We start from the raw sequence: 15,983 nt of genomic DNA, 5'->3' as shown, positions 1-15,983 counted from the left end.
ATATCCATATCTGGCCATCAGAAAGCGGATACTGGGCTAAATGGGCCTTTGGTCTGGCTCAGTATGGCTGTTCTTATATTCGTAGTCCAGTCAAGCTTACCACATTATGAACAACTGTGGAGGTTTTACACTACTTCTGTCCTCTCCCATCTCCCCAAAATCACTTAGTATTTAGCAGAGTACAATGCACAAACCTGGCCTGGGAAAAGGCCTCCTGATGACCATGCTGGTTAAGAGGAAGTGATGCCAGTGCCAGTCATTTTTGGAAGGAACAGTATTAATGTCTTTAGTGACTATCTAGAACACTTGGAATTAACACTATTTGTGATATAAATAAACTGTACTTTCATTAGCATATTCTGAACTATCTTTTCAGACACAGTTAGCAAAATGGACTTGCAGAATGTAGGAAGGGCATATTTATCTGTACAGCATAACATAACCTGTGTTTTTGCGACAGCATTTACATTTAAGTTCAAATTAAACTCAATGTAGATATTGCAGTATCATCAAAGTTCATAATGTCAATTAATGCAGCTTTCCAATATGTTCTTCCCCAGCATCTTTAAAGCTAGTTAGCTACAGAGTTGCACAAGGGAATGAGTTTTGTGGTAGGATTCACTTGCCTGCAGATAGGTAGCTAGTGCCACCTGAGTTAGCCTAGAGAACTGGAGATTTGGCACAGTGATGGCAGAGAGGTCATAAACTGGCAGAGTCCTGTGCTCTGCTGATCCAGTGTCTGAAGTACAAGTAGGATACCAGAAGGTATTTGAAATGGCTCCAGCAYGTCTGTGTGTAGGCAACTGAATATCAGCCTCTATGTCCCATTATCTTTTTTTTTTCTTAACATAACATATTTAACATTACAAGTATTGAGCTCAGTCAGAATCATACAGACTAAAAAAATCAAAACTGTAGTTCCAGTATTAATTGCTATAAACTGTGAGTATGTATATTCAGTATGTACATTGCAGAGAGCTGAATTCACAGACAGTGCAAACATCTCTGCCATAACTGTGCTGTGTTGCTTTATGTCACTGCTGCTTAGTCTAGAGCATGACACACACATTTGCACTATTTAGTCGTTGTAAAAATTCTTTCCTTTTCATTTCTTCAACCTCAGTGAGTAGTTCAGCATCACTTTGAAATACGTGAAGGCTAAATTTGCAAATGTATTGAATTTCTTCAGTTTTACTGATTTTTGGAAAATCAGTACTTGAAAATCAGATGCTGATTCTGATTTATGGAATAAGAAACAAACAGCCAGTCTGTAGCTTCTATAATGCATCCTGGGGTTAAACTAGCAAGGAAAATGGTTTTGCCCTACTGCATTTTGAGCTTGAGCTTGAGTTTTTATTTTGGAGGAAGTTATCTTGGGGAGATAGATGAGGTAGAACGACTTGAAGGTGAAAAYATCTTAAACAGATGGACCAAGGTTCTCCAGGAGGCATGTGCCAAATCTCCAAATGTACATTTTTTTATGCTGCTTGTATACTGACATTGCTGTTGCCCATGTGTTCATGATAGTCTGGTGCCATTTGACAAAGACATGAGACCAGAATAAGGCCCAGCGCTGAAGTACTGCATATACCAGAAGGGTATCACATGAACCAAATTAGATATTAATTTCTTTAAATTTTGCAGACTCACGTACAAACTCAGACTAATATGTAAAGTTTTTGTTGTGATTAAAAATGGTTGTTAATCGTGGCTAATTTCTAAAGATGGCAATTCAGAAAATACTTAGTCATTTAGTGTTGTTTATGAAACAGTTGTTTGTGGAGGTTTATTCCTGCTGAGTCTGCTGCTTGAATTATGCAGAAGCCACTCAGAAAGAGTTACCTAGGCAACCCTTCAATTGCTCCTTTTGTGCTCAAATTTTACCTCAATCATCATATTTCAAAGCTAAACATCCAACTTGGTTTGATTTGCCCACCCCAGCATTGTCTACCAGAATGGAAAAAGAACAGATCTGAGTTTAAGAAAGTAACCCCACAGACTCCTGTACCTGCACCTGAGCAGTCCCCCAGAAAGGTCAGGCTTCAATAAACTAAACAAATGAGATACTAAGCATCTGCCTGCTTTGGTAAAAAGCTGAAAGCTAAAGGCAAAAGCTAGCCTCTTAAGCTGCTCAGGAGCTTCTTGAAGCACTATAATTATAATGAATTATGTCTCTATGTGTGTTTTGAAAATCTTGCAACCATGCAAGTTGGGAGCTACACAAAGTGTAGAGTTAACAAAATACAGTCTTCTGTTGACATCAGCATATAGTCGTCAAAGTAGCTGCGGCCTGTCAACGTGTCAGGAGGAAAAAATGGGTTTGTTTCCATTCCGTTGGTGTAAGGTGATAAAGCCATATAGCTGTATGACTGAAGAGCCTGAGCTGAGAGGGGGGCTTTGCTTCTCTAGGGACTGACCGGTTCATAGTAGGTCAATAGCCGAATAGTTCAGGAGTTCATAACAGCTGAATAATTAAGACTGGATCTTCAGTCAAGATTAGCAATAAGTAGAAAATGTTACGGATTTGTAAAAACTAACTTATGATGCCCTTCAAACGGCTGCTTTTTATAACATTGTCACATGGCTTACACAAGCAATGTTAACGCAGGGTAGTAACTCACAAGAAGCCTGTGCTATAAATCAGTGGGAAGAATAGCTTGCTCACTTCAGGAAGGACTGAATATTCACTTCTAACCACTTTGTGAAAAAAGAAAACTACTTGAAGAAGTAGCTGTATGCTCTCAACATGCTCTCTGCATGCTCTCAGCTGAACATAATTTTCACCAAGTGCGGCTTTTGGGGCTTCTTAAGCTTTCACTGTGCTCCTTAGGAGTCTTTCCAGAGGCTAAGTGAGATTTGAATTAGGCACATTTATGTGAAAGAACTATTTAGGGCAGTTTTTCTGTTGCCTTATTCTCTGGTGTTAGTTAGACCCGTGTGCAGTTTCGGACACATTGCCTAGCTGTGATACACCATGGGTAAATAAGCCAGAAAAAAAGTATAGTATTAAAACAGGCTGAATCATGCTCCCCTTGCTTTTTTTCTGTGGCAGTCTCAAAGGGCTGCATTTTGCCAGCAGGCTGAGCAACAGAAGCAGGCTAGGGAAAGAGATGTAGGTAGCAGCTGAAAGGCATTCTGTCACTGGAAAAGATCGTGGTGCATCTGCTCTGTAATGGACATAACAGGTGAAGAGCATACACGTAAAAGGAGATGAAAGATTAGTGTGAAGATCAGCTACACCAGTAAGAGAGGAATGTCTTTCCTTTAGTTTTAGCACCAAGCTGTTAAGAAGACTGCTGTGTTGTGACAGGTCTAAACAAGACAGGTTCTGGCTAGATGTGAGAAAAAATTTCCCTGCAAAGACAGCCCAGCAGTGGAGCTGGGCCAGAGAGGTTGTGCTGTCTCTGCCCTTGGAGGTTTTCAAGCAACTTTTTACTGACTGGGTAACGCCCTGAGCAACCTGGTCTGCCCCCACAGCTGAGCATGCTTTGGCCAGGGGTGGGACTTGAAACCTCCCAAGGTCCCTGGCAGCCTGATTTGCCTTATAGTCCTATGAATGGGAAAAAAGTACATATACTTATACAAATGTATACATATATACATATGTATGTACACATATATGGCCAGGCTTGTTGCAGACCAGWCCAGTTTTGATTTCTGGTCAGACTAGCCATGTCTGTGAGGGAAGGTCTGTGGGAAGATGCATCTGAGGCACCACAGGGGTGTGGGTCCCCTCCAGGCAGATGGCATGATGCTGGTCCCTGCCGCTGTCAGCACAGATGCAGTCAAAGATGCCCTTGGGCAACCTGTGCTGGAGGGATACACTGTAATTACTGAAATACAGTGAAATCCTAAAGACTTCCTCCTAAAGAATCTCTAACCTTATTCATGCACTTTAATATTCTGTTCACCGCTGTTTTTCTCGCAGAATGAAGAAGAGGATGAAGACCAGCCTCTCAGCCTGGTCTGGCCTGACACCCTGCGCAAACAGCTCACCTACCTGATTGTTTTACCCATTGTTTTTCCACTGTGGGTTTCCCTCCCGGATGCCAGGAATCCTGTAAGTAGCTGTTGTTATAAGTCAGTGTGTTCTGCACAACAGGATGGTTGCTGAATGCCAGCATCCAAGAAAGGACCATAGTGGATTTAAGCAAAAATAGAACTAATGATTTTTTTTATAGTTCCTTTTGTGAAGAAGATGCCACAATAGAATTTTAAAGTAAACATCAATCTTCAAGTGCTTATGGGCAACTGAAAGCTAATAGCTCTGTAAATATTGCCATTTGTATTCATTAATATTTTATCACACAACGAAAAAGCTTTTAAAACTTCTTCTGTGGGGCTTTTACATCTATGTTTCTAGATCTCCACTGAGCATTTCTTAAGTGGAAGTCTGCCCAGCTGCAATACCGTAAAAGGTAAAACTGGAAAGACAAAGGCTAGATTTTCTCTGTGTTTCAAAAATAATGATGGGCATTTCTCTTAAATGCATATTCTACTAGCCTTGTACAGCAGTTCTCATTAAAGGGCAATTTTGTTTCCGGAATGTCTGACTAAAAATTGAGCAAAGAAAACCTCTGTGTTCTGTTTTTCATCTTTTAATTTTCATACTAGGATAAGATCCAGAAGTTTTTCCATGTGCAGAACACTTACTAATTCTGTCCAAATATGGCTTGAAGTCATGTAAGATGGTTTATTTAATACAAATGACATACTGTGATAAGTTGTCAAATCCTACCTCTTTTATATTCACATATGCAAACAGTAATAGCTGGGGAGGCTAATGGAAAGTAAAAAAAAAAAAAAAAAAGTCAATAGCTGGAAGAATCCTTTAGAAGTGCTTTAATCTTTTCCTTTCTGGATCAAAAATAGACTTAAAACTCCAGCAGGAGAGTGTTGTACAAGGAGAGGGTTATAAATCAACAGCCTGATTTCTTTTTTTCCTCCTCATCACATTTCCTATCCCACACACTGAAAAACTGCAATTCAGTGCAAGAAACAAGCTAAAATAAGTTCTTTGATTTGTTTTTAGATAAAGGTTTCTCTAAGGGCATAAACTGACATTTTCTCTTCGTTTTTCATTTTTTCATTTTCTCTTCCAATCTTTAAATTCTATTTTCTTTATTTTGTTTAAGAAAACAACTCTGGTAAAGATTTTTGTTTGGTAACACAAGARAGCATACTACCTGAATTGTTTATTTCTATATTTTTGCCCTCATTTTATTATTCAAAATCATCACTGTATTGTTTTTCTTTATAATTTGTCTTAATATGAGCAAGTACTGCTAAGAAATAAGTATGTGCATTATTTTGAATTTAAAAATTCTGATGCTAGCATTAATAGCATTTGCAATCTTTTTTACTTCTTCCCCTTGAACATTTATAAATATCCAGTGTTCAATACTGTGTAAATGAGAACAGTCAGAATAATGGCTTGGGAAAGCCAGTGTCTCATGAATTTGCATGCTACTGTGTAGTGTGTGTGAATATTAACACTAGAATTGTTCACATCCTAGAATCAAAACGCTATGCCATAACATAAAAGATAAGCGCAGTTGTATGTGCCAGATATGTCAATGGGCAATTTCATTCACTGAAAGGAGTAGCTTGTTATACAGAAATAAAAGTGAATTGCGTATTGCATGCAGTTTGTAATTACATGTAATAATAACAGAAGAGGTAACAAGCTGTATCAATGTGACAAGCTATTTACTCTGAGCATCACTGTCAAAGAATTAACCAGATGGTTGCATAAACTCTTTGTGCCCAGCTGTCTAACTTTTCAAGGACACTTCATTAGTGTGTTTGTCTCTAAAATACTCTCACTTATGCTTGTGTGCTGTCCCCCCTTTCCTTTCCTAAAGAAAACCAAGCCCGGCTCCACAGCTCAGCATGGGCTTCAGAAAACAACTTTACATTAAATCTGTGAGGCAAAAGTTAAAACAAACCTCAAACAGTGCTTAAACGGATTTTGTAGGTAGGCCTAACATCAGGGACCCAATTTGCAAAAGTGGTAATTTTAGTCAGAAATCCAAATTCTGCATGAGGATACTCAAATTAGCATGTGAGCATATATAACAAACCCTGTGTGCTAAATACTGAATCGAGACACCATAAGGAGCTTTTGACATCCTCTGTGGGTGCCCACTTTTCAGAATCTGCTCTCCTTTCCTCCCAGTCTCCTAGAGCCCTAGAGTCCAAAAGTATATTTTATCTCAGCTTAATGGGGAAGGTTTGACAGCATTTACTAGTTTTAGGAACAAGCTGCACTTAGCTCCAGAAAACCCAGAAGCACCAGCAAAATTATTTCATATACAAGGCCTCTGGTTATGAAGTTAGTAAAAATCCTTGCTGCCTTATTATACTCTGGTGTACAGATAAAGATATTTGCATTTATCTACAGTAGATTATGCATTAACTCAAATAATTTCTCAGCTGGTTCAGTAGTTGACTTGTTTTAATGTGTGTTTACTGGCTCAGTTATACCTGTTCCTACAAAATGAGTATATTTAGAAATCCTTACTGTAACATCAGTCATGTTACTAGAGGTACACCAGAGGTAGGTGTAGTCTTGGGGAATTTTATCATTGGTCTTTCATTGAGATATTTGTAAAAATGATGGATACTTTCCCTGCACTAACAGCTCATATCACTAGTGGCTTCACAAAGGCCATAAATACAACTGTCTGCCTCCTACAGTTAGAGATGCTGCAACACTGATGGGAAAATGACATGACCAAGGTGACCCAGTAGGCTAGGGGCAGAAATTGGACAGCAGCTCTCTTGTTATAGCGGCAGTGCACTGTGTCTCCCTTCGTGACACAGGCCAGAAAAACCATCTAGCCGAGCCCCATTCCCGTTGTCGCTGGATCCGTCTGGGGCACTTCCTTGTACGCATGCAAGTTCCTGTTAACAACCAAGAGACATGACTTATGTGAACTCGTGTTGGCGTACGGAGATGTGCTGTTACCAAGGGGACAAGGACAAGATGTTCCTGCACAGATCCAGTTACTAGAGCAGGTTCTGAGTAATCAGATTTAACCACTGTCAAATATGGATGAAAAATCAAAGATGGCATGCAGATAAATTTATGCATGAGACAAACATGATTCATTCAGGTTAAAGGTAAAGATGTCAGTAATAAGGCTGACTAAAATTAAGACAATTATTTTGCAAATTATTAGGTACTTGTTATGCTGCAGAACCAGGCTCTCAGGAAAAAAAACTTCACTTTTTCAACATACTTCTCTCACTGTGGTTACTTATTTTAGTAAGTCCGATTTTTCAAACACTGGTAGGAATTCAACACAGAGATGCACCAGGATATATGTACTTAAGGTTACTGATGGACAGGAATAGTAGCAATCCAACAGATCTACAGCGAAGCTACAGAACTATTTTTCTTTTGTTAAATGAAAATAGGATACAAACTATATGATCCATGTTTTTTTTTCCCTTTGTTCTGTTACCATGACCACAACTGAACCAAGTGGTAGTAAACTGGAGTCTTTATCCTAGCAAGGCAAACATCACAGCTATCAGAAAAGGTGGAGAGATGTATTGCTGTCTATTGTTTCTGACTAATTCTTGTAGGAAAATGCTTAGAACTAACAGCTCTGCATATTCCCAAGAGCTGGGAAGTTACACTGAGATAAATCTCAAAAAWTGTTGTCAATAATTACAAAAGAAACATGATTACTATTATACTCCGGAAATAAAATACAGCATCAGAAAAAAATCAACAGTCCCCTTTCTGCTTTTTAAAAAAATCATCTATATGCAAATTGTATAGTAGCATTTAAGGGGTCCATTCTTGATTTTTATCTCCTGTAATAGGTACAAACTTTAAATTTTGCTCTTTTTGAGTTTAAATGTTTTCTCTTTTAAAGCAGATAGTTAAACTGTTAAGTCTGTTAAAGTACTCATAACCCTGAACTGCTTCTTATCAGTTAATTAAGCTGGAAGAGAATTGGCTAAGACAGGCTGGGTATCCACGTGTTGCAAAGTTACTGACTCATAATTCTTAGCCATCCAATTCTCCACATTCTGTGGGTGTCTGACCTGGATAAGCAATATGCAATTATTTTACAAGAACCATTTGATATTTATAATCCTGTACTCTCATTGAATTTTATTATTACTGGCCGGTAGCTGGGATTTGCATAACCTAATGTGTGCTTATTTCTTGAGTGCTATAGAGTGATTATTTAAATTCCACTATTGTCATTTGCTCCCCTATTTAGATTTGGAGACTAGCTGACAACAATAAGGCTATCACTTCATCTTCTCATTCCCCATATGATTTTCCTGCAAATCCYGGTATTTACAGAGAAGAAAAGATTATGTTCAAAGTTGAAAGACTTGGGTGCTAAGAAAGCTGAAAAAGAAGTACTAGTTATTTGGTCAAAAAAAAAAGAAAATTACTGCTTAGATTCATTTATCTCTTCCAGTCTCAGCTGTGCTTCCACTGATTTTGGATCATGTAATTGTGCTCCTTTTCAGAACAAGTTCTTCTGCTCCCACTGCAGGGAAAGTCTTGATTTTAAAATTAAAAGTGAATCKGATTTCTCATAAGTTTAAACAGAAACACTGGAAGCTCATTAGCAGATTTTCTTATATAACAAAAGTTCAGAACTTTGTTTTGAAGAAGGCCCTCTGCTCTGCGGGGAGTTAAGAAGCAGGTCAGCTGGGGTAACTTGTGCGGTTCTAGAAACGCTGCTTCTGACAGTAACGGAATTTAAATGACAAAGGCATTTGCAGGTGCCATGATAGCTATTTATGCCTGTATTTAAACATAGCTCATTTAAAACAACTACTGGAATGCTTTTCCTGCTCTGAGGTTCAGTTACTTATGTATATATCTGATTCCCTCGTGGGTTTTGGGAACATTGTTAAATCTGTACCATCTTTAATGTGTCTTCCTCTGTATATGAAATTATGGAATTGTGTGGGTCATGTTAGTCAATGGTTACGAACTCCGTCCTCGGGAGGGCATTTAGCATTATGCTAACTACCCCCAGGAGTAAGTGCTCTGCAGCATGGCTCGCAGTTGCATCTGCTGGTAGGGCAGATAGAGGCGTTTAGCTGTCCCTTTGTGTAGATGGGCATGTACAGTTATCATTGCTGACTCTACCTTTTTCCCATCCGTAGCAGCCTGATCTTGTTTCATTTAAATCAGCAGAAAGATTCTGCCCAATTTCAATGAGCGGAGGATCACTGCTGACAAAAAGCGCTGCCGTTCCTACGCGATTTAGCCCGTTGGATTTACCGAGCCCCTCTCCCGTTGCAGCTGGCCACAGCAAGTGCTTCCTAGACCCCAGGATGGCCCCTACAAATACCTGCTGTGCCTGGTGTAACAGAAAAGCTGGCTGTGCGGCTCTGTAAACTCCTCAGATAAGAAGGCGTTAGCACGGCTTAACCCAGCTGAATTGGCAGCATTCGGATAGTATTTTCTCCCAGCTCGGGGAAAGTGACAGGGGCTCTTTGGACCACCTCCGGGTCCGTCCTCTCCCTCGATCCGGGGGCTGGTCGTACGGCTTCACGGTGCCCATCCATCCACCCCGGCATGCGGGAACAACCCGTGGGTGAGCGGTCCCGACGCTGCGGGGCGCAACACGGGGCGTGCTGCCCACGTGGCCGGTATCTCCCCGCCAGCTTGCCCTGCTGAGGGGTCACACCAGTCTGACCTGATCGAGAGGCACCATAAGAGAAAGTTACTGCTTGAGTGCGCTTGCTTGGGAAAAGGAAAATCTGTGGGCATGTGCATAGCAGAAGTCGAGAGTGGATGTAATGGGGGTTTAACGGGAAGAGGTACCGTAGGGTCGAGCAGCAGCTGGAACAAGTAGTCAAAGTGGCGTAACTTACTTCCACAAGCAGTCCTACTGGTCATTCCTATAAATCTGTAGGACTTTGCAAATGGCACATTTGCAAATGTTTTTTGCAACATTTTTGGAAGAAAATGGCACAAATGATCTGGGGCGAGGATTTGTCTTCAAACGGTGGATGCCCATAAAGCATGTGATTTCATTCAAGGTTAGTAGCATTCATTCACAGTACAAATTACATTTTAAACACTAATTTGATTTAGATAGTGATTACCTGATACAGTCCTCCAGTGATGTTTCCTTTCTCTGGTAGTTAATTTGATCTCTTTTTATTACACAGATCTAGCTAGCCAAGAGGAAACGGGGATAATGAGCAAGACTGAGAAGAACAATGATCAAAATAAGTCATTAATATGAATATAATCCATTCACTGGCTGCAAGAATACTATATATTCAAAGCTTGATGTTGGTATAGCAGACACTGAAAATTAAAATGAGGTTATTCTGGTGTGATACTGATTTCAGAATTAATTGAAGGATCTCAAAGTGTGATTTTACTTTTTTTTTTGTAACAAACCTCTCTTCAAAACAAAGCATGGCAAATGTGTGCTTAATTCATCTTCTGTGTCTTCTGTGCTAATTGAAAAAGTGGGTTATTTTCCCAAGAATGATTAGATGCCCTAATAAATTTTAAATGTGTATTTTTTAGCTTGGTGCTTAGGCAGCCTCTCTGATACTGACTGTGAAAGCTGTTGCACAAAGAAATTGGTGCACAGACAAAGGATATGAATACCTCTTATAACAATTTGAAAACATTCTTTTTGCTTAGGCATAAAGTCATTTATAAATTTAGAAGCCCAAACCTTCGTGCAGCTAAATATATATGCAGAGTGCAACGTAAGACAATATGGTATAAACGACAACCCCAAACTTGCCATTCAGTATAATACATGTTGTTGTTAGGAGGTGAATCTTGTCATAGACTAATTTATAATGGAAGCTGGTGGAAGAATGAGGCATGGGTAAGTATATATCAGTAGGGGCAGTCAGTTTCTGAATTTCCTGACATTTTTTTTGATCATCTAATGATGAACAGAATAGATGATCAGAATAGGTGATCAGAATAAATGAGAGGTCACTTAAGGTCACTTAATGCAAATAAGAATACATCATATCAGCCTTCAACATAGTTGTTCACTCTTTCTCTTTGTTTCTGTTTCAGAAGTCAAGAAAATTTTTTCCAATCACATTTTTTGGCTCAATCAGTTGGATTGGATTTTTTTCTTACTTAATGGTCTGGTGGGCACATCAGGTAAGAAGATGTCACACTGGTACAAAATAAAAGCCCTGTGTTGTGTTTTACACTGCAAGAAATCATTTAGAATCAGGGTCCATCACCTATCTCATGCTGAGTAGCATTTTATTTTAGGAGCTGGAACAATGGATGAAGTACATCGCTACTCAGTAAATGGAAAATAGATCAGAGAGCAGTGGCTGCCCTCAACAAATGTTTGATCTTTCTGTTAACATCAGCACCATAAGCAGCCACTTGACAATACCTGCTGGTCCTCTCTGACAATCTTACTTTTCCCCTGAAACTCGTGGAACATTGTGAAAACAAGTAATTCTCCAGTCCTGTCGGTCATCACTGCATTTCCAAGCTAGTCACAAAGCTCAAAGATAGTATTCCCAGCTCAGCAGGTTTGCAGCAGAGAGTGTCTTTCCACCCCGGGACTTCAACACATATTTTTGCTGTTTTCACTCAATCTTTTTCAGGTTGGAGAAACCATTGGTATTAGTGAAGAAATCATGGGACTGACTATTTTAGCTGCTGGCACATCTATTCCTGACCTAATTACCAGTGTTATTGTAGCACGCAAAGGTCTGGGGGACATGGCTGTATCCAGCTCTGTTGGCAGCAATATCTTTGACATCACAGTGGGGTAAGTCCTACGGCAAGAAAATTGTGGCTATTTTAATAAAAAGTCTTGTGTTCTTAACATGTTGCCCTGGTTTTGTCAAGGTGTTACCTACAACAGTTTTCTGCTATTGATGTTTAAAAAAGAGAATGATGCAAACATACAGTAGGTGTTATTATTTCAAGTATTCAGAACTTAATAGATATTTGCAGGACCGGCTTGTTAGACATTTGTTGCATCATTCTTTATTTCACACATCACAGAACTTCCCAGGCAAGTAAACTGCGCTTAAAAAGTATTGTTCCAAGAATAAGTTTTTGAAGTCTTTTATGCTTTTGTCAGGCACTTTGTTGCTGTTGTTCACTTACGTTTCCACTCACTGTGCCTATGCTAGAGCTCTCTTTATAATCGATGACCAGGGAACTATTCATTGCCTCTGCAGTGTCCAGCATGTTTGCTGAGAAAATAAACAGAATGTCGTTGACTTGTATAGCTTGTATAAACTGTTGTTGGCATGTTATTTTTTATATACCTGGCAAATCCCAAATTAGAAACCAATTCTCTATTAACACTAAGGTCCCTTTGTATAGCTCTGACAATATGAAGCAACATAAGATTGTGCAGAAACGTGCTTCTTACATTTTACTGCATGCAAGGTTCATTTTACTGGTGCAGAACATAAAGGCTTCACAACAGCATGAGGATAATGATGCGTCGCGTGCGGTGGGAATGTAGATTCCTATCTGACCCTTTGAGAGAAAGCTAGACCAGATCTGGAAACACTGCCTCAGTATGCCTCAGTATTTCAGAAGCGTGCAGGAAATTTACAGCCAAATTCTGTCTTAATGCCCCCTTTCCTAATTTCAGCATAGGATAGAAGCAAGGAGAATCATATCCATCATCTTAGTTTCTCCATCCAGTTGTTATTTTTTGCCATCATACACCTAGAAGAACAGATCCTGCATCATGGTTTTAGCTGCTGTAAAACATATCAGCAACAGTGCTCATACAAAATGGGATTCCAGAATTGGAGTGGATAGTAAATGGCTCTTTACTCCACTTGTTAGCTAATGGCAGTAGTTTTGGACACGGCTGGGCAACTTTTTTATATTAATCCAGAAGCATGAACTGGTTTAAATAACATTTATAATAAAAATACATTATTCACTCCCCAGTGCTTCAACTTAGAACATGTAGGATGCATTGCAAAACATTTCCCTTTTGCAATACTTTCTTTTTTTCTCAATATTTTTAGTCTTCCTGCCTATGGAAACGTATGCTGTCCTGTAGCACAGTCTGCTAGACCTACTATCTTTACAGCAAAAGAGGCACAGCTTACCTGTAGTCGTGGTTTAGTTAGTACTGCAGCTGTAATAAATTATTCTCTCTTGAGCTGCTTTATTCAGAGTTTGAATGATGTGAGCTGCTGACAGCTCTTTTTATGCATTCCAAGCCTACTAAGCTCCAATCAGTAGCTTAAATATTTATTTCAACTTGACATTCCCCAGAGGGATGTTGCCACATACAGTAGCATCAGAGCTGGGAAATGCAGTAACAGCAAGTACAAAAATAGAAATTAAGCTGAAGTTCAGTCAAAGTTCAAACATTTTGACATAGGTTTATATGTAAGCATGGATCAAGACATTTAAGGGCCAAAGTTTAAGGGCAGCACCTTGTGAAGAGCTAACTCTGCACAGGAAAGATATGCCACCCACCTTCCACTGTCAGGCAAGCTCTTGGAAGGAGATTGACAGCAGATCCCTCTGTGGATGTTTTGAATCCACAAGCTAATGAACGAGGACTTCTTGCTCACAGGCAGGAAACCAGGTGATTTCTGTCAGCCAAGGGAAACATACTGCACCATGGCAGCTGGTGGAGGAATGGTGGGAAGCGCAAATCCCACATGTTCTCCACAGAACCACAAGCAAAGTGACAAATGAGATTTATGTATGATTTATGAAATTAGGAGAGTTTCGTGCTTCACTTTGTGCAGGAAGCCTGTGGTTCAAATAGTCAAAACAGATGGAAGAGAAGGGGCTGGGAAAATGTCAGAATGATGAGCAAACACAGAGTGGCCTCCACAGGTTAGGAAATTACATAGAAGGAATCTTTGGCTTCCCAGTATCTCCGTATATCTGAATAGCCCACCTTTTTCTAAACTAGGCTTATCCTTCCTCAGCCCACCAGTTGGTGTCCAGGCATCCTTGAAAGCCTGCTGTTGAGATGAAAGGTCTTTAGTTAGAGTACAGCATGTGATCTAAATCCTCTGTAACTGTGTGCTTCCCCTGGCCAGAGAGATGGGTTTCCCTGTCTCCCAATAAATAACTTTGTATTTTGAAGTGCCTTCAGAACCTTTCTAGTGCCCCTTTCTGCATCTCTGCAATGTTTCCAATTTCTTTTTCTGTTTCTTAACAGCCTTCCTCTTCCGTGGCTCCTGTATGCTGTGATTAACAGCTTTGCCCCAGTGACAGTCAGCAGCAATGGTCTGTTCTGTGCAATCGTCCTCCTCTTCATTATGCTACTCTTTGTCATCCTCTCCATCGCTCTCTGCAAGTGGAGGATGAATAAAATACTGGGCTGTCTTATGTTTGTGCTTTATTTTGTGTTCCTGATTGTCAGTGTCCTCTTGGAGGACAAAGTGATACAGTGTCCTGTGTCCATTTAGTGGAAAGTGCCGTTTCTTGAGGAAAAAAAAAGTATATATATATTCAAATACATACATATATATATATATATATCTCAAAAGGAAGCAGCAAAAACCCACAATGGAAAGCTTCTATGAGAACAACCAGTGGATTTGTAAATCTCCTATCCCTCAATTTTAAAAGGAAGAAACAACAGGTGAAATTCAAAGCAGAAGAATGATTGCTGCTGGACAGTGCAGTTACCTATGAAGGGCTGAGGTCAGTTGCAATGAGGCTTTCTCTGTTTGCTGCAGGACATCCTCACTGCTCAGTACTGGAGATGCTGTGCATGCTTTGTAACAGTGAAAGCTACTGCATCTTCTGTGCCTGTGGTACCTATCCACGGACCTCTCTTCCTCTATAGTAATATATACAGACACACAGAATAATCAATACTTAAGACTGTAATCTTCTAAGGAGAATGCTAGTATCAGCTTTGGGGATGCAGTCCCACCCCCCACGCRCTGGGGGTTTATCTGATAATCTGCTGGCACTCCAGAGAGGAAAGCATTCATCAAGAGCAAGAGTCACACAGAGGGAAGATCTTGCACATCTCTTCATTTAAGTGGATTTATATGATGTGATTTCAGCAAAGCCAGGGAGTTCTTCAGTATTCTGGTCCTTTGCATCACAGGTCTCTCATGGCAATTGGCAAGATGTAAAATGATGGTTTATTACATCTTGCAAAACTCTTCAGGTTCTAGAAGYTCCAGCTTTACAATTTATGGGGATATGAAGTCTGGCCATTTTGCAACTGGTGCAGATTTTCATTATATTCACATGTGAAGCCCAGACTGGGGATTTGCTGTCTTCTCTAGTATCAACCCAGCATGCAAAGAGATCATACAGCTACTGCGTGGACTCACTATTTTTTCTAATGCAGCAATACTACCAACAGTACCAATGTCTTTCTGATGCTGTTACCATTATGAATTTGCCTTTTCATGCCAGAAAAAAGGCTAATTTGCTTATGCATAGTATTTCATACAGATTATAGAGGTAGTTATAAAGTGGCAGCCTAATTGCTGAGGTGGATATGTATTTTACAGGCTATCTTCCACCACTACTTGCAACATAAGGACCTTTACAGCTATATATAGTCATCATTGGAGGAGATCCCCAGCTGACATACAGAGCTGCGGTAGTTCATATTGGTTTGTGTAGATCTTGAAACTAGGTAGGAAAAACTGACAGTTTAAATATAGTGGAGTTGCAGGAAACCTGCGTGGAAATCTTTTAGTGTTGCTGGAAGTGTGAATTGTCTCAAGAAGTCCAGGAAGGAGTGAAAATTCAACATTCTCCTACTGAAATCCTGGGAGAAGGAGAAGGTCCAGACTCAGAACAAAAAAGTCAGGAGAGAGAAAGAAAGGAAGCGCTCACATTTTCTACACTTTGGATGATTACAAAAAATGGTAGAATTAGAATGGGTATTATGAAATTATTTCTGATAATGGCTATCTGTTTGTTCAAGTCTTTGTGTGCAGTTAGAGTTCATGAAATTTCAGCATGTATCTGTGACCCATTTCAGAGTTGTTTTGTATTCATTATTGCACTC

General features: G+C 39.8%; 1 protein-coding gene across 2 annotated transcripts in view; it reads left to right on the top strand.

Moving 5' to 3' along the window:
• The window catches only part of SLC24A2 (solute carrier family 24 member 2), a 107,785-nt gene extending 93,302 nt beyond the window's left edge, over window positions 1-14,483 (top strand). For both annotated transcript variants that reach the window (XM_026073541.1, XM_026073540.1), the window contains 4 exons: window positions 3,929-4,060; window positions 11,048-11,137; window positions 11,602-11,768; window positions 14,160-14,483. In XM_026073541.1, coding sequence (XP_025929326.1) covers window positions 3,929-4,060; window positions 11,048-11,137; window positions 11,602-11,768; window positions 14,160-14,409 — 639 coding nt within the window. In that variant the 3' untranslated portion in view covers window positions 14,410-14,483. The remainder of the gene's footprint in view (window positions 1-3,928; window positions 4,061-11,047; window positions 11,138-11,601; window positions 11,769-14,159) is intronic.
• The last annotated feature ends 1,500 nt before the right edge of the window (window positions 14,484-15,983 follow it).

The sequence above is a fragment of the Apteryx rowi genome, unplaced genomic scaffold, assembly GCF_003343035.1.
Source record: "Apteryx rowi isolate R43461 unplaced genomic scaffold, aptRow1 scaffold_37, whole genome shotgun sequence".
NCBI classification, from domain to species: Eukaryota; Metazoa; Chordata; class Aves; order Apterygiformes; family Apterygidae; genus Apteryx; species Apteryx rowi.
Note: the sequence above shows the minus strand (reverse complement) of the source record. Positions and strands in the feature narration are given on the sequence as shown.